Here is a 26,188-nt window from a genome sequence, read left to right on the forward strand (position 1 = left end):
ATCCCTGAGTGGGGAAGATCCCCCGGAGAAGGGAATGGCAACCCACTCCAGTATTCTTGCCTACAGAATGCCACAGAGGAGCCTAGTGGGCTACAGTCCATGGGGTCACAAAGACTCAGATGCGGCTGAGCCTCACACACACATACACACGACCCTGAATCAACGGACGCCTTCCACCAGCGGCGACACTGAACCTGAGCTTGGCATCGAAAGCGCCCTCCACCAGCCTGACAGGCGGCCACGTACCGGCTCTGGTGACGGGCCCACAGCCGCTGGAGGCCGTGGTCGGCCAGGCCCTCCAGGATGAGGAAGTGGACCTTCCCGTCCAGCAGGTGGACGCCGGTGAGCACGTCCAGGTCGGGCTGCTCCTGGGTCTTCACCCGGATCTTGAAGGCGGACAGGATCTGCTGGATGTCCTCCAATGGGTAGGAGTCCAGGGCCAGGGCCCTGGCGTTGATCATGGTGACGTCCTGCAGGAGGCTGTGCAGCAGGGAGAGCTGCCTGGACTCGAACACGAAGACCACACGGCCGAACCGGGAGAGCGCGGGGTCGGCGCCGCCCAGCCTGCCACGCAGCGGCACCGCCACATCCACACGCAGCTTCAGCAGGCAGCTGGCCTCCAGGTAGTCCCCCGGGGGCATCAGGCCGTGCGGCACGCCATCCCTGGGGCCCCGGGGCCCCGCCGCGTGCCTGCTCCTGCGGCCGTGGCCCAGGGGGGCGGCCCAGGGCTCGCAGCTGTGCACGGGGGCGGCCAGGTTCAGGTACTTGTGGCCGAGGAGGAGGTCGGCAAAGCTGACCTGCGCCACGCCATGCGGGTCCCACATCTTCTCCTGGGTCTCAAAGGGGTTGCTCTCCGTGTCTCTGGGGGAGATGAGGGCCTGGAGGTTGAGGTACGCGTCCAGGGGGTCCTCCCCAAACAGGGTGGGCTTGCGGGAATAGCTCTCGGGCTTGCGGTCCCGGTCGTGCACTTCCACCACCATGGGGGGCCCCTCCAGGTACTCCCTCAGGTCGCTGGGGTGCATGGCCCCCAGGAAGATGACGTTGGCGTCCTGGAAGTACACGTGGCTCCCGTGCGGCCGGCCCTCCGTGCGGTGTACCGGGGCCCCGGGGAACTGGTACCTGCAGTACACGGGGCTGCAGAGCCGCTGTGGACGGCAGCGCCGGGGTCACTCGTCCCCATCCCCCGCCCTCCAGGCAGCCCCCGCCCAGCGGCTCAGATCCCAGCGCCGCTGCGGACGGTGGCGCCGGGGTCACCCCTGTCCCCATCCCCCTGCCCTCCAGGCAGCCCCCGCCCAGTGGTTCAGATCCCAGCACCAGGCTCATCGCCCCCCGCCCCCCATAACCGACAGCCCCTGTGGTCTTCAGTTCATCATCCACAAGCCTCAAGGACGGAGCCCGCTCTTCAGGCCACTGCGAGGACCCAGGGCCATGTGCAGGGCCCCGACCTGGCGGCTGGGAGGGCTCAGCGAGCCCCGAGGTCCCCCCACCATCCCCCGGGATGGCCAGTGCCACGCGGACAGGCCCCATGCCTCCTCACGTCCAGGGGCCAGGCACAGAGAAGGCGGAGAGGAGAGGCCTTCAGGACAGGGAACCCGCGTGTCCCAGACAGGCACGTCGGGGCGCTGGCACGGGTCACCCTGAGCATACAGAGCGCCCACACAGAACTGGGGTCTGGGTATAAGAGGCCTGGCAGGTGCAGGCCTGTGTCCACACGGAGACAGAGAAGCTTGCGTGCGCTAAGACTCCAGCATCAGAAGCTGCCCGTTTGCACAGTGTGTGGTCCGAACACACACCGCTGCTACCAGGGCACTGTTTAGTTTCCTGAAATAAAGGCCGACGCTGAAAGTATTTGACAATAATCCTGGGTGGGTTGGTATGGCTTTGCTGGTACCCAGAAGAAATAATGAAGACTTTCTGGAGAAATCCACTTCCAACTTCCAACCCTGGCCTCAGAGAATTCACACTGAGAGACCTCAGGCTGGGGGACTCCTGGCCCCAGGAACCTGACATCCTCCGGGCCTGGATGAGTGACCCTAAGTGCTGAGACAGGGCCGACGAGGGTACTTATCACCGGGGCCCTGGGGACGGGGGACGGCGGGTGAGGGGCGGAAGGCCGGGAAGGGCTGCTCCGACCCCAGCCAGCCCGGCTTGCGCTCACCTCTAGTTCCCTGATGGGCACGGGCTGCGACGGGAGGGAAGAAACGCACTTGATCTTTATGGTCATGGGGTTCAGATCCTGCTTCTGCTCTTCTGTCATGAGGGGAACCTCAGTTTTCAGCGTCAAGAAACAATCTAAGATGTTGGCCGACCTCCCGCTGCTGTGGCTCACGACAGACTGCCATCCTGAGGACAGACAGACAGGACAAGCTGATTCCCAAAGACAGCCCTGAGACCAGGACAGAGGGGCCGGGGAACCAGAGCGCCGAAGACAAAGTCAGACCTTGAGGAGGAAAACCCGAGATACCGGTCACAACTGGGGAACGCCCACAGGCACCACATCTGCACCCCTTTCTCCACTGAGGCCTCATAGGTTCCTGAAGAGGATTTAAGTGTGTGCCTTGTTAAAAATGCTCTCGTTTCTTTATTTTTGGCTGGGCTGGGTGCTGGGTCTTCACGGCCGTGTGGGTTTTTTCCTGCTTGCAGCTGAGCGGGGGCTACTCCCTGGTCGCGATGCCCCAGCTTCTCTCATCGCAGAGCAGGGGCTCTGGGCGCACGGCTTTCGGTAGTTGCGGCGTGTGGGCTCAGTCGTTGCGGTTTTGCAGCAGTGTGACTGCAGAAAGGACGCAGGACCTGGCCTACTGCAGGGCACACTGGCTGGGAGGACACTTTTCTCCTAAAAGGGGCCCATACATCTCAGTGGGAGGAGATACTGGGGAAGGCGAAAAAAAAAAGCTAAGCCCCAGCTCTGCAAGCAGAGGGGCCTGGTTAGTTTCAAACCCTAGATCTGTTAGTCGCCGTGTGACCTACAAGCAGTCACATGCTCTTTGAGGCTCCATATCCTCGTGTGCAAGAGGGGCACAGATCCCGCCCATCTCAGGGTGAAGAGGATGATGCCGCCTTACGTGCAGGAAGGTGACGGACTCGTGGGCTCTGCTAGCACAGGGTCCGTGCACAAAAAGACTGATTTGCTTCTGTTCACGATGCTGGTAAGTATCTCGCACTCAAAGAGAGCAGCTGCTTCCAGAACAAGTCCTGGGCACAGACTGGGTATGTCTGTGGGGGCCACGGGCACCTCCTGGAGGACCCCTCCCTGCGCCCTTGTGACTCTCTGCAACAGACCAACCACTTAAGGCCATCGCCGATTATGACCTGTGTTCTAGGACTTCGTCAGCCTTTTCATAGAAGACCGCCCAGTTTAGGACTCTCCAGTGCAAGTTCATGGCACCCCACTCCAGTACTCTTGCCTGGAAAATCCCATGGACGGAGGAGCCTGGTGGGCTGCAGTCCATGGGGTTGCTAAGAGTCAGACATGACTGAGCAACTTCACTTTCACTTTTCACTTTCATGCTTTGGAGAAGGAAATGGCAACCCACTCCAGTGTTCTTGCCTGGAGAATCCCAGGGACGGGGAGCCTGGTGGGCTGCCATCTACGGGGTCGCACAGAGTTGGACACGACTGACGCAACTTAGCAGCAGCAGCAGCAATGCAAGTTCAGCTCAGTTCAGTCGCCCAGTCGTGTCCAACTCTTTGCAACTCCATGGACCGCAGCACGCCAGGCCTCCCTGTCCATCACCAACTCCCGAAGTTTGCTCAAACTCAGATGTCCATTGCATCAGTGATGCCATCCAACCACTGTCGTCCCCTTCTCCTCCTGCCTTCAATCTTGCCCAGCATCAGGGTCCTTTCCAATGAGTCAGTTGTTCGAATCAGGTGGCCAAAGTATTAGAGTTTCAGCTTCGGCATCAGTCCTTCCAATGAACATTCAGGACTGATTTCATTTAGGATGGACTGGTTGGATCTCCTTGCAGTCCAAGGGGCTCTCAAGAGTCTTCTCCAACACCACAGTTCAAAAGCATCAATTCTTCGGCGTTCAGCTTTCTTCACAGTCCAACTCTCACATCCATACATGACTACTGGAAAAACCATAGCCTTGACTAGACAGACCTTTGTTGGCAAAGTAATGTCTCTGCTTTTGAATATGCTGCCTAGGTTGGTCATAGCTTTTCCTCCAAGGATCAAGCATCTTTTAATTTCATGACTGCAGTCACCATCTGCAGTGATTTTGGAGCCCAAGGAAATAAAGTCTCTCGCTGTTTCCATTGTTTCCCCATCTATTTGCCATGAAGTGATGGGACCAGATGCCATGATCTCCGTTTTCTGACTGTTGAGTTTTAAGCCAACTTTTTCTCCCTCTCTTTCACTTTCATGAAGAGGCTCTTTAGTTCTTCTTCATTTTTTGCCATAAGGGTGGTGTCATCTGCATATCTGAAGTTATTGATATTTCTCCCGGCAATCTTGATTCCAGCTTGTGCTTCATCCAGCTCAGCATTTCTCATGATGTACTCTGCGTATAAGTTAAATAAGCAGGATGACAATATACAGTCCTGATGTACTTCTTTGCCGATTTGGAACCAGTCTGTAGTTCTATGTCCATTTCTAACTGTTGCTTCTTGACCTGCATACAGATTTCTCAAGAGGCAGGTCGTGTGGTCTAGTATTCCCATCTCTTGAAGAATTTTCCACAGTTTGTTGTGATCCACACAGTCAAAGGTTTTGGCGTGATCAAGAAAGCAAAAGTAGATGTTTTTCTGGAACTCTCTTGCTTTTTCAGTGATCCAACGGATGTTGGCAATTTGATCTCTGGTTCCCCCGCCTTTTCTAAAACCAGCTTGAACATCTCGAAGTTCACAGTTCACGTATTGCTGAAGCCTGGCTTGGAGAACTTTGAGCATTACTTTACTAGCGTGTGAGATGAGTGCAATTGTGCCGTAGTTTGAGCATTCTTTGGCATTGCCTTTCTTTGGGATTGGAAAGAAAACTGACCTTTTCCAGTCCTGTGGCCACTGCTGAGTTTTCCAAATTTGCTGGCATATTGAGTGCAGCACTTTCACAGCATCATCTTTTAGGATTTGAAATTGCTCAACTGGAATGCCATCACCTCCACTATTTTTGTTTATAGTAATGCTTCCTAAGGCCCACTTGACTTTTCATTCCAGGATGTCTGGCTCTAGGTGAGTGATCATAGCATCGTGGTTATCTGGGTCATGAAGATCTTTTTTGTACAGTTCTTCTGTGTATTCTCGCCACGTCTTCTTAGTATCTTCTGCTTCTGTTAGGTCCCTACCATTTCTGTATTGTGCTCATCTTTGCATGAAATATTCCCTTAGTATCTCTAATTTTCTTGACAAATCTCTAGTCTTTCCCATTCCATTGTTTGCACTGAACGCTGAGGAAGGCTTTCTAATCTCTCCCTGCTATTCATCTCCAATGCAAACACCTACTCAAAGCTGCATTCAGACGTTTCAGGCGGTGTCAGCCAGGATCCTGGGCAGCGGCTCAACCTCAGCACTTCTGACGCTTGGGGACAGGTGGTTCTCTGTCATGGGGACCATTCTGTGCATCATGGCACGTTCACAGCCTCCCACTGCCACCTGTGAGCACCGAACACACTTCACACAGCGCCACATATCCCCGGGGCAGACGCGCCGGAGGTGACAGCCGCTGTCTCACGGAGGGAACACGGCAAGAGCGAGTGGCCCCCGGCAGGCCTGCGCGCGGACAGCCGCTGCACTTGAACTTGACAGGGTCAGCCGCGTCGAGGGATCATCCGGGGACTCCAGCCGAAGAGCAGCGGGGCCAGTGTCCACACCACTCCTGCATGGCGCGTGTGGTCGCTCCACTGTGCGGTAAAAGGAAGGGCCCACTCCAGACACAGAACCTTCGCTCACCACCAAGGTGCTCAATGCCTGTGGCCTAACCAGAAATTGAAGATGACCAAACATGATCGTGCTAGTTTGGGAAAGTGTTGTTTTTCACTCGTTCAGTCACATCCAAATCTCTGCGACCCCGTGGACTGCAGCACGCCAGGCCTCCCTGTCCATCACCAACTCCTGGAGCGTACTCAAACTCATGTCCATCGAGTCAGTGACGCGATCCAACCATCTCATCCTCTGTCATCCCCTTCTCCTCCTGCCCTCAATCTTTCCCAGCATCAGGGTCTTTTCCAGTGAGCCAGTTCTTCACATCAGGTGGCCAAAGTATTGGAGTTTCAGCTTCAGCATCAGTCCCTTCAGTGAATATTCAGGACTGATTTCCTTTAGGATGGACTGGTTGGATCTCCTTGCCATCCAAGGGACTCTTGAGAGTCTTCTCCACACCACAGATTAAAAGCATCAATCTCATGCTATTGTATTTTATGGGAAAAGCAGCCTACAGTTAGCTTGATGAGCCACGGCCATCTGCAGTTTGTGGCCACGACCGTGGCGTCGGTGCTGGGGGCAGGGGTCTCTGCTTCCCTTGCTGGAGGCACCTTGTGTGCAGCTGCCCCGTCAGCAGCCGTCCTGGCAAAGGAGCAGCCTCCTCACCAGCAGCCTGTCTGATCCCGCCGTGTGCAGGGCTCCCCGCAGAGCCGTTCACACACAGCATCTTTTGTGATCCTTTCTAGACCCCTGGGGGGAAGGGAGTCACTGTCCCCATTTCACAGATGAGGACACTGAGGCTCAGAGGAAGCAGGAGCCTGCAGGGCAGCAGCTGAGCCAGATTCACAGCCGGCACGCCACTCCTGCAGTCACGGCCATCGCGGCAGAGCTTACGGGGAGGGGAGCTCAGGCACCTCTCGGCTGGCCTGCCAGACATGCCCCTCCAGCAGGCGTGTCTTCAGTCGGGCGTCCCCCTCCCCTCACTGCAGTCAGGAGCCGGCCAAGTAGGTCCCCGGGGCCCACCCGCCTGGAGCAGCAGCGGTTCATGAAGCAGCGTGAACCCAGGACGCTGCCCCAGGCGGGGTCTCGGGGCGGCTGCATGGAGGCACAGTCCTTCTGGACAGGGCTCGGGCAGTGCATGAAGAGTCCCTGAAAACTCACTTTGGGTGGAATTGATCTTCAAAAATCTGTCTGGAAGTGCAAACTGAAAAGTTAAGAGTGTTTCCTCAAAACATATCAACATCAACCCAAGTGCCTATGGGAACAAGAATTTTCCCAGCATTCCTGAACCTGGAGAATGACCCTCTGAGTCTTCCTAAGCTTCCTCTTCAGATCACCCAGAAGACGGCGCTAGTTCACCATGATGGTCAAAAAACCCAGAGTGAACTAAGTCTAGGATTCCTTTCTCTGAAACAAGGGGGATTCCCTCCATGTTACCTTTTTAAGACAAAGATAATTTTACTCAATCAGCCAATTTTTTCCATCATCTAAACCCATGGACAGAATACCTATTTATTTTCAATCAAACCGAGTTTATAAATTGAGATGGATCTTGCAAAGCAAAAGACTCAAACCCTTGTTCTGCCCCTAAGCTGTGTGTCCTCAGGGAAGCTGTTTGACCTCTGAGTTCGGATTCCTCACTGAAAAAACAGTGACGATGAGAACCACGCCCTATTCCACCAGCACCACCAGTTCACTGGGTCAGAGTCGGTCCCGAGACGCGGCGGCAGGACGTAAACGCTGCTTACCCGTCCCCATTTCCTGTACCGGACGTCTGAGGAGCAGCATTCGCGCAAAGCAGCGCTTTAGCAAACAAACCCGGGCCGTCTGCTACCCTCACGTTTGCTTGGACTTTGCCATCAGACCTGGGTTGGAATCCTGGGTTCGCTTGCTCGCTGTGGGATCCCGGCCGATGCGTGTGGCCTCTCTGTGCCTCCGTGTCCCGCCCTCAACAGTGAGGCCGCTCACCCCCAGTGTGTGGAGGTGGCACCGGGTGGGGGCGCGGTCCCCGCGGCATCCCGTCATAGCCCGCCTGCCGGGACTCCGGGCGCCTACCTGCCAGGAGCGGCAGGACCTCCAGCTGGATGGAAAAGCTGCCATGCTTTGCGGGGCCTGCCAGCCGCATATCCGTGCCGTCCTCCCAGTGAGATGTCCTCCTCCTCCTCTGCGCCTTCCTCCTGCCATCTGACTCTTTCCGCTTAGCTGTGAGATCAGAGGAAGGGAAGAGCGTCAGGGAGGGCTCCCTGGAGTCAGAGGCTCCTGCCCTACCCCAGCGGAGTCCACCTGTGGAAAGCAGGAGGAAATGAGGGGGTGTCCTGGTCCCCCCACCCACCGCTGCGCAGAGCCTGCCGTGCTGACACCAGCCAGGGAAAACACCCAAGTCCTCCTCCACGTTGGCCCTCAACTGCGGCGCAGGGCTGACGGCTGGGCCCTGGGGCTGAGCCATCACAGTTCCAGAACCAGCTCCTTGCCTCCTATGGGCAAACGCCGTGACCAATCTGAGCCTCAATCCCCCCGTCTGTCAAAGAGAGGAGGGAAATGTCCATGAGAGGCTCAGCCAAGAACCCAGCTCAGATGACAGGACTCAGGTGCCGGGCGACTAAAACTGCAAGCTACTGGTTCTGTGGCGGAAAGACCGACGGGACCGACCACGCTGGGCAAACGCCCAGGAACAGGCACAAAGAGTGGGGCGCGACAGGGGCCCGAGGGCGCGCTTCCAATCAGCGGGTGACTAAGGACACTGACTGTCCATGTGGAGGCAAATTAAACCACCCGGCACCTCATGCCATGTGCAGAATGAGTTGCAGACTGAAGGTGGAAAGGAAAAACTTCACAACGATTAGAAGGATACACGGGAGACTAGACTGCCGTCTGGATAAGCACAGGTTTCTAGACTGTTCCCCCGGGTACCAACTGGGGAAGAACAGGTGAACGCCTGCTGCGCGTGACAAGATAGCCCCCGTGTGGGAAACGGGGAGACACAGCCCAGCCTGTGGCGCTTCCAGTGCATGAACTACGCAGGATCATTCAAAAGACCCTAAAAAGTAAGGATTGGGATCAATAGGAAAAATCATTTCAATGCAACAGAAGAGCATAAATGAAGACACACGGATAGGGCGAGGACTCCCAGACGCTCCCGACCCCGCGGATCAGGAACTGGGCCCTGACCTGCCAAGTGAGGGTGACGCAGAGGAGAAGTGGCAATTCTCCATGCTGCCATCAGGAGGGCAAGGAGGTACAACCAAGACTACGCCAGCAGCATCTCCCGACGGACCAGCGAGCCTGTCCTACACCCGGGAACCCACAGGGCGGGCGCCCAGAGCCTCCTGCGTGTGCTGGAGCCCCAGCAAGGACGGTCACCGCCGCTGGCAGCAATACGAAAGTGGTGACCACCAGATGGCTCGCAGCGAGGCCAGGAGCGGCAAAGAGGCCAGACTGGCATCAGTCAGTTTAGTTCCTCAGTTGTGTCTGACTCTTTGCAACCCCATGGACTGCAGCATGCCAGGACTCCCTGTCCATCACCAACTCCCGGAGCCTACTAAAACTCACGTCCATCGAGTTGGTGATGCCATCCAACCACCCCATCCTCTGTCGTCCCCTTTTTCTCCTGCCTTCAATCTTTCCGAGCATCAGGGTCTTTTCCAGTGAGTCAGTTCTTTGCATCAGGTGGCCAAAGGATTGGAGTTTAAGCTTCAGCATCAGTCCTTCCAATGAATATTCAGGACTGATTTTCTTTAGGATGGACTGGTTGGATCTCCTTGCAGTCCAAGGGACTCTCAAGAGTCTTCTCCAACACCACAGTTCAAAAGCATCAATTCTTTGGAGCTCAGCTTTCTTTATGATCCAACTCTCACATCCATACATGACCACTGGAAAAAATATAGCTTTGACTAGACGGACCTTTGTTGGCAAAGTCATGTCTCTGCTTTTTAATAAGCTGCCTAGGTTGGTCATAGCTTTTCTTCCAAGGAGTAAGCGTCTTTTAATTTCACAGCTGCAGTCACCATCTGCAGTGATTTTGGAGCCCAGGGAAATACAGTCTCTCACTGTTTCCATTGTTTCACCATCTACCCATGAACTGTTCATGGGGTTCTCAACGCAAGAATACTGAAGTGGTTTGCCATTCCCTTCTCCAGTGGACCACATTCTGTCAGACCTCTCCAACATGACCCGCCCGTCTTGGGTGGCCCCACACGGCATGGCTTAGTTTCATTGAGTTAGACAAGGCTGTGGTCCATGTGATTACATGGATGATCCGCTGGATCACTGAAAAAGCAAGAGAGTTCCAGAAAAATATCTATTTCTTCTTTATTGACTATGCCAAAGCCTCTGACTGTGTGGATCACAATAAACTGTGCAAAATTCTGAAAGAAATGGGAATACCAGACCACCTGACCTGCCTCTTGAGAAATCTATATGCAGGTCAGAAAGCAACAGTTAGAACTGGACATGGAACAACAGACTGGTTCCAAATAGGAAAAGGAGTACGTCAAGGCTGTATATTGTCACCCTGCTTATTTAACTTATATGCAGAGTACATCATGAGAAACCCTGGGCTGGAAGAAGCACAAGCTGGAATCAAAATTGCAGGGAGAAATATCAATAACCTCAGATATGCAGATGACACCACCCTTATGGCAGAAAGTGAAGAGGAACTCAAAAGCCTCTTGATGAAAGTGAAAGAGGAGAGTGAAAAAGTTGGCTTAAAGCTCAACATTCAGAAAACGAAGATAATGGCATCCGGTCCCATCACTTCATGGGAAATAGATGGGGAAACAGTGGCAGACTTTATTTTGGGGGGCTCCAAAATCACTGCAGATGGTGACTGCAGCCATGAAATTAAAAGACGCTTACTCCTTGGAAGGAAAGTTATGACCAACCTAGATAGCATATTCAAAAGCAGAGACATTACTTTGCCAACAAAGGTCCATCTAGTCAAGGCTATGGTTTTTCCAGTGGTCATGTATGGATGTGAGAGTTGGATCATAAAGAAAGCTGAGCGCCAAAGAATTGATGCTTTTGAACTGTGCTGTTGGAGAAGACTCTGGAGAGTCCCTTGGACTGCAAGAAGATCCAACCAGTCCATTCTAAAGGAGATCAGTCCTGGGTGTTCTTTGGAAGGAATAATGCTAAAGCTGAAACTCCAGTACTTTGGCCACCTCATGTGAAGAGTTGACTCATTGGAAAAGACTCTGATGCTGGGAGGGATTGGGGGCAGGAGGAGAAGGGGACGACAGAGGATGAGATGGCTGGATGGCATCACGGACTCGATGGACATGAGTTTGAGTGAACTCCGGGAGTTGGTGATGGACAGGGAGGCCTGGTGTGCTGCAATTCATGGGGTCTCAAAGAGTCGGACACGACTGAGCGACTGAACTGAACTGACCCATGAAGTGATGGGACCAGATGCCATGATCTTAGTTTTCTGAATGTTGAGCTTTAAGCCAACTTTTTCACCCTCCTCTTTCACTTTCATCAAGAGGCTCTTGAGTTCTTCTTCACTTTCTGCCATAAGGGTTGCATCATCTGCGTATCTGAGGTTATTGATATTTCTCCCAGCAATCATGATTCCAGCTTGTGCTTCATCCATCCTGGCATTTCACATGATGTACTCTGCACAGAAGTTAAATAAGCAGTGACAGTATACAGCCTTGACGAACTCCTTTCCCGATTTGGAACCGGTCTGTTGTTCCATGTCCAGTTCTAACTGTTGCTTCTTGACCTGCATACAGATTTCTCAGAAGACAGGAGAGGTGGTCTGGTATTCCCATCTCTTCAAGAATTTTCTACAGTTTGTTGTGATCCACACAGTCAAAGGCTTTGGTGAAATCAATAAAGCAGTAGATGTTTTTCTGGAACTCTCTTGCTTTTTCGATGATCCAATGGATGTTGGCAATTTTATATCTGGTTCCTTTGTCTTTTCTAAATCCAGTTTGAGCATCTGGAAGTTCACGGTTCATTTACTCTTGAAGTCTGGCTTGGAGAATTTTGAGCATTACTTTACTAGCGTGTGAGATGAGTGCAACTGTGTGGTAGTTCGAGCATTCTTTGGCATTGCCTTTCTTTGGGATTGGAATGAAAACTGACCTTTTCCCGTCCTGTGGCCACTGCTGAGTTTTCCACATTTGCTGACATATTGAGTGCAGCACTTTAACAGCATCATCTTTTAGGATTTGAAATAGCATGTGTTGACATACATACATCACAGGAAAAGAGGCAGGTTCAGGGCTTCCCTGGCATGTCTGACTCTTTGTGACCCCATGGACTGTGGCCCCCAGGATCTTCTGTCCGTGGAGATTCTCCAGGCAAGAACAGTGGAGTGGGTTGCCATTCCGTCCGCCAGGGATCTTCCCGAGCCAGGGATGGGTTAAGGGGATGCTCTGCTGCAGTTACAGCTGAGCGGATGGGAACAGGGGGCAAGTGTCCTGTGTGCTCGCTGTAGGACCCTGGAGACTCAGCAGTTTGCTGAAAACCTGGTGAGGAAATCTAAGCCAAGGAGGAGGAGGTAGACTCAGGGATCCGAGGATCCTTGCTGGGAGCCTGACTCTCAGATACATGCTTCCAAGAGTGGCTCCTGGGACCTGGGATGCAGTTTCCCTGGTTCCACCCTAAGAAGCACGCACCTTCTCAGCTTCCAAAGGGTCTCTCCACACACGCCACAGCCCACATATCTACCCTACACAGTATTGATCACACGGAGGTGTAATTAATTTTCTGGACGTCTCTGGTCAGTATTATAGATTTTCATGTCCCCCATTCCCTGATGACTGAGATGGTTAAGAATCTGCTTGCAATGTGGGAGAGCTGGGCTTCATCCCTGGGTCGGGAAGATCCCCTGGAGGAGGGCATGGCCAGCCACTCCAGTATTCTCGCCTGGAGGATCCCATGGACAGAGGAGCCTGGCGGGCTGCAGTCCCTGGGGTCGCAGAACCGGACACAACTGAGCCACTGAGCACATACACACAACACAATGGACAGAAGCCCAGAAATGCCGGCGGCAAAGGATGGTGGACGGCTCAGCGGCGAGACAGGCTGGGCCAGTCAAAAGCTGCATCGAGTATTTCTCACTTTTGATTAACATGAGAACCTTATCGAATAATTCTGAATCTGAAACATTTCATAATTCTCTTTCAGGTCCAGTCACACTACAAAGTTCCAAAATCCCACCCTGACTTACTCTGAAATTTCTGCTTCTCTAACAGGTTTGTCAAGCTGCTAAATGATGGCTTCTCAATTAGCTCCTTCGCCTCCGTTGTGGTTGCCCCTCCCAAAGAAGTAACCGGTTTGGAATCACCCCATCTAGAAAATGCACAAAGAGAAAAATACAGGAAAGTGAGACAAACTAGGGATTGGAGCTGAGAATCTATTTACTGGATTGAACGTGAGTAGATTCTCAAAAAGATGACACTGCCCTCCTTTAAAGTACTGCCTCTTAAAATTCCAACATGCATTTGAGTCACCAGGGAATGTCACTGAATAAAATGCAGATTGTAGGTCAGCAAGCCTTGGGTGGCCCTGAGACTCCCACCCCTAACAAAGTCCCACTAATGATGAGGCTGCTACTCTGCAGACAACCTTGCACTATCAATTATAATGATTAAAAATATATTATTGATTAAAGTAAAATCAACTGAAAACTCTAAAATATCTAGGAATTCACTTACAGGAATTACCCACAACATCTACAGGGAAAAAAAAAAAAAAAAGTAACCCTATTAAAAGCCATAAAGGAGGAACAGAATTAGGTGAAAAGATATACCATGATCATGGATGGGGGAACTTCATAATGTAAAAATGTCAATTCTCTCCAAATAAATCTATAAATTCCTGCAAAAAAAAACTTTTAACCAACATTTTCAAACGATGTGTTCTGAGTCACTGTGCTGAACAGAACAAACTGATGCCATGTTGTAAATCTCCTGGACTTCAATACAACCTTTTGTTTAATGACAGTTCTCTTGGTCCTTCCCATGCCATCCCCCCAAGTCACGAGGTGGATCTCCCTTCTCCCCCTGGGCCCCACAGCGTCTGAGAAGTCCCCTTCTCTGGTTTCCCCCTCAGGCTCCAGGAGGCCCGAGAGCAACTGCCCTCCGAACAGGAGACACAGTGGACTCAGCTGTCCAATGGTATGGGTTGGGATCCTGGCTTTACCAATGCCCCAAGCCTCCCAAGGATTCTAGTTTTATAACTTTGTGCCAACCACTTAGCCGCGAAGTCCCTTTATGGAGAAAATGGAGATGGTGATGCCGAATGGAGATGGAGAGTGACGAAGCTGAGGGTAATATGAAATGCACTGCTTCACGTAGAAGCAGGGGCCTGACACATAACACAGGCTCAGAGGACTCAGAGGACCTTTCTCGGTTCTGTGCCCCCACCTCGACTGCGTGAGCTCCTGGTTAAGTGAAGCTACCAAAACTCCATGCGACTCTGGGAGGGGGGCTTGCGGGGCAAGAAGAAGAGGAGGCCCCTTTCCCACACCCCCAAAAACAGCACGGGGCCCTCCTTACTGGACTGTGGCAAGCTCTTCCGACCTGAGTAGCTTTTCATGGTCCTCGGGGTTCCCGGGAAGAGTTTCCGCATCTGCTGGGAGGGAACCCGACCACATGAGCCAGCGTCTCCAAGCCTCCCACCCTGTACGAGCTCACCAAGAATGAGGGCCCTGAACACGTTTGCAGCGCCAGCCCCCAAGCCGCAGTCCCCAAGCGTTCGGCAAAATGTCTGCGGATGATACACAACTAAATGAATGAATATAACTATGATTATTTGGAAAAACGGAGGCAAGACTAGGCCTCTAAGTCCTTATGTAATACTCCACAGAGAATAAAACAGAAGTCTGTTATCTATGCACCCGGCCACTTCAGCACTGTTCACACCAGAGACTCCTGAAAACACTCCCAAGTTTCCTTTATTCCCACCAACAGCAAACAGTTAAGCAAATCACAGTGGTGCTAGCCGATGAAACACTCTGAATCCACCACACAAGTTTATGGAAAGTTGTCAAGGAAATAGACGGTGAGGATGCAATGATCTCATGCTAGAAGATTATGGACCCAGAATAACATCATCTGTATTAAAAAAACATAAATCTCAGCACAAAAACAAAAGAATCTGCCATAACAAAATAACCAAAATATTGCAGTGTTTGTTCCTGGTGACGGAACAATCCATTATGTTCCCTGCTTGTTTTATACTTTTCTGTATTTACTGACTATTCTAGAAAACAAACAAAAACTATATAATGTCTCCATTGAGAGATGGGTTTTTTGTAAGTGACCAAAATGAAAGAATCAACTGCAGTGATTTGCCGGGTGGGTGGGTGGGTTTTTTGTAAGTGACCAAAATGAAAGAATCAACTGCAGTGATTTGCCGGGTGGGTGGGGAACCACACCGACCTCGGAGCACGAGGCGCCCCGGTGGACGCCAGTGTGCACGCGTCACCCGGGACCCCGCCTTCCCACCGGGGTTCGCGCTCGGCGCGCCCACGAAGGCCGCCTCCACTCACCGTGCGCTGGCTTCAAGGATCTTCTCGGTTTTTCGAGCTTCTCTGGTGTGTGGTCCTGGCACTGCTCCTCTTTGGCGTGAACGCCCTGTTCAGACAATCTTCTCTGACTTAAAACCAAATTTTTCACTTCCTCTAGAACACAGGAGGAGACCGCATCGCTGACTCGGCTCATCAGAAACACACTGCTTATCCACCAGGCGAGTGTCCCCCTCAGTTAGTGCCGGAGCAGTAAGACAGGGGGAGCCGCCGCCGGGGGAGCCGCCGCCGGGGGAGCCGCCTCCAAACACCAGGACACGCCCACCCCGCCGGCACCGGCTTCTCCCAGGCAAGGTCCCTAGGCAGGTGCCTGTGCTGCATTGGACGCTCACCCTGCACTTGAAGGAAGACACCACCACCTGCCCATCTTACAGACGCTTCTGTCACCCTTGTGTGGTCAGGGAACCCACCCTTTACCAAGGGTGACGCCCCTCGGGGTCTCTCCCACCTGTCAGTGGGGGGCGGACCAGCAGAGCAGAGGGGGAGAGGGAAGGTTAAAGAAGACGGCAGAGAGAGGTGAGACCGGGCGTGGTACTGGAGGATGGATGGCACTCTGGGAACAAGAAATTAGGCCAAGAGCCCCTGGTGCCTCGAGGCTGGCCCTGCAATGTGGAGAAGCCTCGCGTCTTCAGGGGCCAGGGCTGGACGTGGGGTGCAGGTGATGGTGATGATGAGAAAGAAGGCTTGGGGTGCCGGGGGCACGATGCCTTCGAGACTGGACTCGGACATCAGACTTGGTTCCCGAAGACGCAGGGCAGCCGTGAAAAGCCGCAGAGCTGCCAAGCGCCAGGGTCTCAGGGGTGATACAGGAAGGTCAGGGAGCGGGGCAGCAGAGAGGAGACAGGGAAAAACATGCGTGCAGATGGAGGAGGCAGGTGAGGGTAGAGAGCCCTGGGAGAACCACACCAGGCAGGGTCACCAAGCAGGTGCTGGGCCGGGGGCAGCGGTGGCCGAGAGTGGCGGGCACGGCAGGAGCCAGCCACGACCTGGGGCTTCAAAGGGTCATTGGCCAACGCTGAGAGCGGACAGAGGTGTCACTGTGCTGATGGACGCCAGCACGGGCCCCCAAAAACCAGACGCGCCCAACTAAGGGACGCTGGCTTTCTGCTGTCAACTGGTGAGAAGCCACCACGTCCTGGGAACATTTCAAGTCAAACCCAGACACCTGACTTACCGAAAGATCCCATATCTTCCATAAACCCAGAAGGCTTTAGCCGATAATACTTGACTCTTTTCGAAACCTTTTCCTTGGTGTCCCAGACCTTCAAGGTGATTTTGTGAAAATTTATTTTCTTCAGTAACTCCTTGGTCACATTGATGTTGAAAGCTTGGATCCACGACACCCAGACCCTGTCCCCTTCTTGCCACGGCCTGATGGTCTGTGTGAAAGGACAGGAGACTCTCAGGGGCCAAGATCTGACCGCTGGCGCGGCGAGCCGGGCCCGGCCCTCCGCCCGTCTATCTGTGTGTCCCGACCTCTCCCGGCTCCCAGCTCTCGTCGGGAATCAGGAAATGGGTGCCGGCAACAGGGGCCCGTGCACCTCTGGGTTCCTCGGAAAAATAAAAGTAAAAGCAATTCCTGCAAAGATGTCCTTCCCAGGGGCTCTCCATCCTGCCCCGAGCCCGCCCTAGCGCAGTGTGCCCGCGCGCAGGAGCAGACACCCGTACTCACGCACACACACACGAAGAAACAGCAAGAGCTGCAAGAGCTGCCGGAACTCTGCAAACACCAAAGAAATTCTTAGGTTGAAAATACCTGCACAGACTATCCTTGGGTCGCTATTATTAGGTTCATGCACACTGGCATTCAGTAGATCTGGGGTGGGGCCCAAGGTCTTGAATTTCCAGCAAGTTCCAGGGGAAGCCAGCATTCTTTGTGGCTCCTGCTGTTTCTTGTAGTTATCGGACTACATGCAAGGCCACACACACACACAGACACACACACGGAGACACACACACACAGACACACACGGAGACACACAGAGACAAACACACAGACATACACACACAGAGATACACGGAGACACACACACACACACACGCTCACCTTGACTCCCGAGTCCAGGAACACTTTGGCCACGGTTGGAAACAGCAGCACGTCGGCTTTCTTCGGCTCCCCATCGTCCGGCAGGAGGGAGTACTCGATGTGGTAGTAACGGTGAACCTTTGCAACGGGCTTGTCCGTTTTAGGCTGTCGCCTGTATTTTTCAACCAAACTTGAAAATTTCCTTTTATGACCTAGAGGACACAGATGGAGTGAGTCCTGCCCTAACCTCATGCGAAGGCAGAGCTGTCCCCACGACTCCCTGCTCCCAAGAAGAGCCGGAGGCTGGGGCGGGGGGCCTGTGCAGCCACCCGCTCGGTGTGAGGGTGTGTGTCCGGCCCTCCGCTCACGACTCTGAGGCCAGCATCCCCGTAAAGGTGTTAAAACCCAACATCACAGCACGATGGGATCCGTGCAACATCAGCGGTGCGAACACGACCAGAGTAGGGGTTTGCGGGCCGGGGGGTGGGTATCCTGGGGGGGGCCACCTGGGGGGGCACCCTGGGGGGTATCCTGGGGGGTATCCTGCAGGGGGTATCCTGGGGGGGGTACCCTGGGCAGGTATCCTGGGGGATATCCTGGGGGAGTACCCTGGGGGGTACCCTGGGCAGGTATCCTGGGGGGTATCCTGGGAGATATCCTGGGGGGTATCCTGGGGGGGCACCCTGGGGGGTATCCTGGGGGATATCCTGAGGGAGTACCCTGGGGGGTATCCTGGGAGATATCCTGGGGGGTATCCTGGGGGATATCCTGGGGGTACCCTAGGGGGTTATCCTGCAGGGGTATCCTGCGGGGGTACCCTGGGGTGGTATCCTGGGGGGTACCCTGGGGTGGGGGGCCCCAGGGACTATCAGCAAGTCGTGCAGGGGCAAAGCTGGCAGACACCCCAGGCGGAGCCCACCAAAACCCCACCAAGGAAGCTGCGAGACGTGGGGTGGCGGGGCGGGCAGACACAAAGGGAGTCTGGGCTTCCCCAAGAGGCGCAGCCTCCCAGGCCTGCCCTTGACCGTCAGCTGGGCCCTCCAGGCTGAGTGTTAACACCACAAGAAGATGATTCGGGAACCCCACACGGCCTCCTCTGAGCCGCGCTCTGTGACTGCCGGTTTTAAAGGTCTCCCTGCAAAGTGTCAATGCTGTATCGCCCAGGAGGCTGCTGAACATGGGAGGTGCCCCAAGGTCTCCAGGAATGAGCTTCTCACAGCCGTCCTCAGGGGCAGGAGGAGTCCTGGTGAGGGGAGGTGACGACGAAGCTGGCAGCTTCGCAGACCTGCCTCTAGACTCAAGCTGCCGCGGGCCAGCAGGTCACACTCTCTCACTGCCTATCCACAGGTTTGCAGATGCTACAGCACGGCAGCGGGCAATGCAACAATATCAATCCCCAAAAAGGCGGGCAATGCAACAATATCAATCCCCAAAAAGGCGGGCAACGCAACAATAGCTATCCAGAAAGTTAAGGCGCCTACTCCTTGGAAGAAAAGCAATGACAAATCTAGACAGCATATTAAAAAGCAGAGATGATACTTTGCCTATAAAGGTCCATCTAGTCAGAGCTATGGTTTCTCCAGTAGTCACACATAGTTATGAGAGTTGGACTTAAAAAAGACTGACAGCAAAGAATTGATGCCTTCAAACTGTGGTGCTGGATAAGACTCTTGAGAGTCCCATGGATAGCAAGGAAATCAAACCAGTCAATCCTAAAGGAAGTCAACCCCAAATATTCATTGGAAGGACTGAAGCTGAAGCTCCAATACTTTGGCCGCTAACTCACTGGAAAAGACCTTTATGCTGGGAAAGACTGAGGACAGGAGGAGAAGGGGACGACAGAGGATGAGATGGTGGGACGGTATCACGGACTCAAAGGACATAAGTTTGAGCAAACTCCAGGAGATAGTCAAGGACAGGGAAGCCTGGCATGATGCAGTCTGTGGGGTCGCAAAGAGTCAGACACAACTGAGCGACTGAACAACAATCCAAAAAACATAAACGCACATCTTAAGCCCAGCAATTCCACTTCTTGAAATTCAGGCTACACAGGGATCCACACATAAGCCCAGAAATGTCCACACAACAACGTCTGCTGAATAACTGGAGACAACTTGCATGTTCACCAACACGGGGCAGGGTAAATTAGACACAGAGGACGGGTCACTGCAGCACAGAGGTGTTTAAAACCAACACCGACAAAGCAAACCAAGCCTGCGGCCATCCGATAACATACCTGAGATATACCATCAAAGTTTTAAGACGCAAGTTGTAAAATAGGATACGTAGGGTCTCATTTTTCTAAAACAAACAACTTGAATAAACATTCATGGATAAGTTCATAAATATGCAGGTATTTAAGGAAAAAACATTGAAGCTAGAATTTTATACCTAACCAAAGAGATAGGTTCTTCAAAGATACTGATGCTGTAAAAATACTTTCAGGCAAGGTCTCTTTAAGTGGAGCTGCACAGCGATCTATTTTATAAACGCCTTTGGAGAAAGGGCCAAAATAAGAAAAACAAGTCTAAGAGAGCCTGCAAGAGATGTGAGGTTGAAGGTGATCAAATAACCACCAGTATTCTTTGGGGCGGTGTTTGCAGGTATTTTTTGCATGTTTGCATGGTATCAACAGACCATTATACATACACATACCATTATACATAAAGGAGGTCACACACAGTGACAAACAGTTCAATCTGCCAAGAAAAGGTAGGTCAGTTTTGAACATGGTGTACATCTAACCAAATAGTTTACAGAATATCTGAAGCAGTCGTCAGCAGAACTACAAGGCGATGCTGCAATCAATCATCACAGGTGGAGATTTCAAGCAGGACAACAAAAAAGACATGTCAGAAAATGGAGAACCGCGTGGTGTGCCCAGGAATGAACCTGCCTAAGCGGCAAGAGGCCGTGCTCCACACACGTCAGATGCGACGGAAGAGGCTGAAGACCACGCAGGTGGAGGGACGGACCATGTGCGACTGGATGGGGGAGCCACCACCCAAAGCAAACTACAGACTCCACACGCTCCCTTTCACATCGTCAATGGCATTCTTCACATACCCAGAACAAAAAAAAGGTTTACATTTGAATGGAAACGCAAAAGACCCTGAATACCCAAAGTATTACTGAGAAAGAGGAATAGAGCTGGAGGACTCTGGCTTCCTGACTCCAGGCTACACTACAGAGCTATAGTGATCAAAACACTATAGTACAAATACAGATCAATGGAACAAAATAGAGTATCCAGAGATGAACCTCACGCACCTGTGGTCACCTAATAAACAACAGAGGAGGAGAGATTATAACAATGGAGAAAAGACCGCCTCTTCAATAAGTGGTGCCAGGACACTGGACAGCTGCATACAAAAGGATGGAATGAAAACAGTTTCTGACACCATACACAAAAATACACTCAGATGGATTAAAGATCTAAATTTAAGACCAGGTAAAATTCCTAGAGAAAAACATAGGCAGAACACTCTCTGACATAAATTGCAGTAATATTTTTGGGGCTCCGTGTCCTAGAGTGATGGAAATAAAAAGAAAACTAAACAAATGGAATCTAATTCAACTCAAAGGCTTTTGCACAGCAAAGGAAACCACAGACAGAATGAAAAGACAACCTTTTCTGGGAGAAAATATTTGCAAACGATTCTACTAACACGGAATTAATTTCAAAAACATACAAACAGCTCATACAGCTTAATATCAAAAAAAGAAAAACCCAATCAAAACATGGGCAGAAGACACAGACATTTCTCCAAGACACAGAGATGGCCAAGAGGCACGTGGGAAGTGCTCCATGTGTCACAACCATCAGAGAAATGGAAAACCAAAGCTACAAGGCGCTGTCGCCTCACACTTGAGAGGCTAACAGGCAGGGAGGCCAGGGGTGTCCAAGCGGAGGACACAGCCTGCAAGCGTCAGACATTTTTATCTCTCGCAAGCGGCAGGAGGAAACAAATGAGCGATATTTTTTCCTTCTCTATACAAATTTAAAAAGAGGTTTCTCTTAAAATACTGTGTTGCCAGGATGACACCTGGTTTCACCTGAAGTTAACTATTCTCAAACCTAGAGATAACCAATGCATTTCTCTTAGGGAAGTGTTTGTCTTAAGCTATGCTAATGTGCTATGCTTTTACCCCAGACTCTGTCTTCAAGTCGGTTCCACCTCTTGGCTCAGAACCTACTTGACAAACCAGTATATTATACTCAGATATTGTTCCCCTAATCTAGGTAAACGAAACTATTTGTATGGTGATCTGCCCTTCTTCAAGATTCAAGTTAATCATTTTATGGCCCAGGATGAACCATTTGGTGCCAAGATTACCCCAAAATGCATCTTTTGGGTGAGGGGCCTGGTGCCATTCTGAGTTTTAAGACATTCCTTTCTTTTATAAACAGACTGCTAGTGACTATGTAACATCCAGCTGAAGACTAGCAGAAGGGTACTCTTTCTGCCCCCTTCTGATGCCTATGTCAGAAGCTTTCTCTATCTCATTGATACTTTAATAAAACTTAATTACACAAAAGCTCTGAGTGATCAAGCCTTGTCTCTGGCCCCGGATTGAATTCTTCTCCTCCGGGGGCCAAGAATCCCGGCCTCTTTGCGTGATTCGACAACAACCTTTCACACTGATCAGAATGGCCATCATTAAAAATCTACAACTAGATTTTGATCCAATACATCTGAGAATCTGCATTTAAACCCAGAATTAGGGGATTCACAATCAGCTTATGGGGGGTGGGGAGTGCCTTAATCTCTTCTTTATCTGCAGAAAGCATAAATAACATCACCAGCCACTACAACAAAGCCAGTGGAGGTGATGGAATTCCAGCTGAGCTATTTCAAATCCTAAAAGATGATGCTATGAAAGTGCTGCATTCACTATGCCAGCAGATTTGGAAAACTCAGCAGTGGCCACAGGAACGGAAAAGTTCAGTTTTCATTCCAATCCCAAAGAAAGGCAATGCCAAAGAATGCTCAAACTACTGCACAATTGCACTCATCTCACACGCTAGTAAAGTCATGCTCAAAATTCTCCAAGCCAGGCTTCAGCAGTACGTGAACCGTGAACTTACAGATGTCAGGGCTGGATTTAGAAAAGGCAGAGGAACCAGAGATCAAATTGCCAACATCTGCTGGATCATGGAAAAAGCAAGAGTGTTCCAGAAGAACATCTACTTCTGCTTTCTTAACGTCACCAAATCCTTTGACTGTGTGGATCACCACAAACTTTAGAAAATCCTTCAAGAGATGGGAATACCAGACCACTTTACCTGCTTCCTGAGAAATCTGTGTGCAGGTCAAGAAGCAACAGTTAGAACGGGACATGGAACAACAGACTGGTTCCAAATAGGAAAAGGAGTACGTCAAGGCTGTATGTTGTCACCCTGCTTATTTAACTTCTATGCAGAGTACATCATGTGATATGCCGGGCTGGATGAAGCACAAGCTGGAATCAAGAATGCCAGGAGAAATATAAATAACCTCAGATATGCAGATGACATCACCCTTATGGCAGAAAGTGAAGAGGAACTCAAAAGCTTCTTGATGAAAGTGAAAGAGGAGAGTGAAAAAGTTGGCTTAAAGCTCAACATTCAGAAAACTAAGATCATGGCATCCGGTCCCATCACTTCATGGGAAATAGATGGGGAAACAAAGGAAACAGTTAAACAGACTTTATTTTTGGGCTCCAAAATCACTGCAGATGGTGACTGGAGCCATGAAATTAAAAGACGCTTGCTCTTTGGAAGGAAAGACCAACCTAGACAGCATATTAAAAAGCAGAGACATTACTTTGCCAACAAAGGTCCATCTGGTCAAAGTTATGGTTTTTCCAGTAGTCATGTATGGATGTGAGAGTTGGACCCTAAAGAAAACTGAGCACCGAAGAATTGATACTTTTGAACTGTGGTGTTGGAGAAGACTCTTGAGAGTCCCTTGGACAGCAAGGAGATACAACCAGTCCATCCGAAAGGAAATCAGTCCTGAATATTCACTGGAAGGACTGATGCTGAAGCTGAAACTCCAATCCTTTGGCCACCTGATGGGAAGAACTGACTCACTGGAAAAGACCCTGATGCTGGGAAAGACTGAAGGCAGGAGGAGAAGGGGACAACAGAGGATGAGACGGTTGGATGGCATCACCGACTCAATGGACATGAGTTTGAGTGAACTCCGGGGATGGTGATGGACAGGGATGCCTGGCGTGCTACAGTCCATGAGGTCGCAAAGAGTCGGACACAACTGAGCACCTGAACTGACTGACCGCACTGAGCCTCCTGGGACTTTGAGAGGATCGAGTCTGTGACACCACTCCCTGCCTGGCCCACAGTGGGCCCTAACAGGACGGTTTCTCTCTGGACCTCTGGTCCTGGCATTGGCCACCCCACTTAGGGGAGCCTCAAACTCGTGGGCAAAGGTCAATGGTGCACCCCTCCCCGCAGAGCGTGTTGGAATTCGGCCCTAATGCTCACCTGAAGTCAGCGGGAAGGCCAGAGAGATGATGAACTTGCAGGGGACCACGTGGGGCACATCGGAGGTGAAGGCGCTGGCGGGCCTTTCTGGGGACTCGCTGCTGCACCGGTGGTCCGAGTCCGACTCCTGGGCCCAGGCCCTGTCCTTCAGGTACTCGTCGGCTTCACACTCGCTCCCCGACTGGTGAAAGCTGCCCATGGAGGACGCAGGGCCCATGCTGGCCTGGTCCTCGTCCTCCCACTCCCAGGCCTGTAGCAACATGCTGCAGGGAGGTCCAGGCAGCTGCAAGGAAAGGGAGGCGCTGCGGCCGCCCCAGGGCTCCCGAAGGGAAGCCGACATTCCGCGGGGGACCCACCCTCCCCCTCGCATGCCCTGCTCCGTCCCCAGCGACCAGCCAAGGCCTCGGACACTGCCGGCCACGCAGAGAGAACCCAGTCAAGACTGGAGGAAACACAGAAAATGGTGCCGTCAGTTATCACGAGAACGAGCACAGCCGGGTCCTCCAACTGGCGGCCGCCTTCCCACTCCCAGGTGTGGCTCCTTTCACCAGCGTCCATCGGGGGCCTGAGTCACATTCCCCAGGAAGCGCAAGGAGGGGTAGGAAGGAAGCCCCCTTTGCTCCCGCAGAGCCCAAGCCCAGTGTGAGCTTGTCATCTGGGGACAGAACGCTTACACCAAGGGGGGCGAGGACCGTCCAGGCCAGACCCGCCCGGGCATGGAGTTCTGGGTTCAGGGCCCAAGCGCCCTCCACGGAGGCCACCGGAAAACGCTGAGGGGCTGCCCAGATGCACTGGGGGCCGGGTGGGTGGGGTGTGTAGGGGGTACCTGCGGCACCTGCTTGGAGACACGCTGGGCAGTCACGTGGGCTCGGACCACGGCCTCGGTAAGCTCCCACAGCCGCTGCACAGCCGCCTCGGCGAGAAGGCTCTAGGACGCAGTGGGTGCGCCCGGCCGGTAGGGAGGCCCGAGGACCCGCCTCCGAACTAAGTTTGACGGTTGCTAGGAGACGCACGTGGCCCCAGGGCGGGGCTCCCCTCTTGGGGGCGGGGCTCTCCTGGGGGCGGGGCTCCCCGCCTCAGCCGCTGCACAGCCGCCTGGGCGAGATTCCTCAGCTCAGTTCAGTGCAGTTCAGTCGCTCAGTCGTGTCCGACTCTTTGCAACCCTATGGATTGCAGCATGCCAGGCCTCCCTGTCCATCACCAACTCCCGGAGCTTACTCAAACTCATGTCCATTGAGTCAGTGATGCCATCCAACCATCTCATCCTCTGTCGTCCCCTTCTCCTCCTGCCTCCAATCTTACCCACCATCAGGGTCTTTTCCAATGAGTCAGTTCTTCGCATCAGGTGGCCAAAGGATTGGAGTTTCAGCTTCAGCATCAGTCCTTCCAATGAATATTCAGGACTGATTTCCTTTCGGATGGACTGGTTGTATCTCCTTGCAGTCCAAGGGACTCTCAAGAGTCTTCAACACCACAGTTCAAAAGCATCAATACTTTGGTGCCCAGCTTTCTTTATAGTCCAACTCACATCCATACATGACTACTGGAAAAACCATGGCTTTGACTAGATGGACCTTTGTCAGCAAACTAACGTCTCTGCTTTTTCATATGCTGTCTAGCTCGGTCACACGGTTTGTGGGACCTAATTTCCCTGACCACGGATTGAAGCCGGGCCCCTGGCAGTGGAAGCACCAAGTCTTAGCCACTCACTGGACCACGGGGGGACTCCCTCGGGCCCGTTTCTTTTCATGTATTTATTTGTGGCTGTGCTATTGCTCTGTTGCTGCGTGAGCTTTCTGTAGCTGTGGTGAGTGGGGACTGGAGTGCACCAGCTACTCACTGCGCTGGCTTCTCTCGCGGAGCACAGGCTTCAGAGCGCAGACTTCAGTGGCCGCAGCGCTCAGGAGTTGTGGCATGGAGGCTTAGTTGCTCTGAGGCACGTGGGATCCTCCCAGATCAGGGTTCCAACTGTGTCTCCTGCATTGGCAGGCGGAAACTTAACCACTGGACCACCAGGAAAGTCCAGGGCCCATTTTTAATAGACAGAAGTAAAACGATGTCTAAACACTCAGCTAATCCCCCCAACCAAGACTCTTAAAAATGTAAAAGCTTCAACACCAGAATCGACAGCTCTCAGACAATCCCAGATGCTCCAGGGGACTGGGCAGGATGATACACACTTTCTGACAAACAGCCGGAAGACATCAAGGGCTTGTAAAGTGTCCACGCCCCTCAGCTGGGCAATGAGTCGCCCCGGAGACAGAGCCAACTGTTGAAGG

General features: G+C 52.4%; 1 protein-coding gene across 1 annotated transcript in view; it reads right to left on the minus strand.

Annotated features, from left to right (window-relative positions):
* Positions 1-24,837, minus strand: part of CFAP92 (cilia and flagella associated protein 92 (putative)) — a 34,117-nt gene extending 9,280 nt beyond the window's left edge. Inside the window, exons 1-10 of the mRNA XM_055557701.1 lie at positions 24,736-24,837; positions 23,910-24,192; positions 17,444-17,634; positions 16,571-16,775; positions 15,361-15,492; positions 14,366-14,438; positions 13,036-13,157; positions 7,914-8,060; positions 2,159-2,343; positions 247-1,145 (exon numbers count right to left, since the gene is read on the minus strand). Coding sequence (XP_055413676.1) covers positions 247-1,145; positions 2,159-2,343; positions 7,914-8,060; positions 13,036-13,157; positions 14,366-14,438; positions 15,361-15,492; positions 16,571-16,775; positions 17,444-17,634; positions 23,910-24,171 — 2,216 coding nt within the window. The 5' untranslated portion in view covers positions 24,172-24,192; positions 24,736-24,837. The remainder of the gene's footprint in view (positions 1-246; positions 1,146-2,158; positions 2,344-7,913; positions 8,061-13,035; positions 13,158-14,365; positions 14,439-15,360; positions 15,493-16,570; positions 16,776-17,443; positions 17,635-23,909; positions 24,193-24,735) is intronic.
* Positions 24,838-26,188: the final 1,351 nt, after the last annotated feature.

Source organism: Bubalus kerabau, chromosome 20 (genome assembly GCF_029407905.1).
Source record: "Bubalus kerabau isolate K-KA32 ecotype Philippines breed swamp buffalo chromosome 20, PCC_UOA_SB_1v2, whole genome shotgun sequence".
NCBI classification, from domain to species: domain Eukaryota; kingdom Metazoa; phylum Chordata; class Mammalia; order Artiodactyla; family Bovidae; genus Bubalus; species Bubalus kerabau.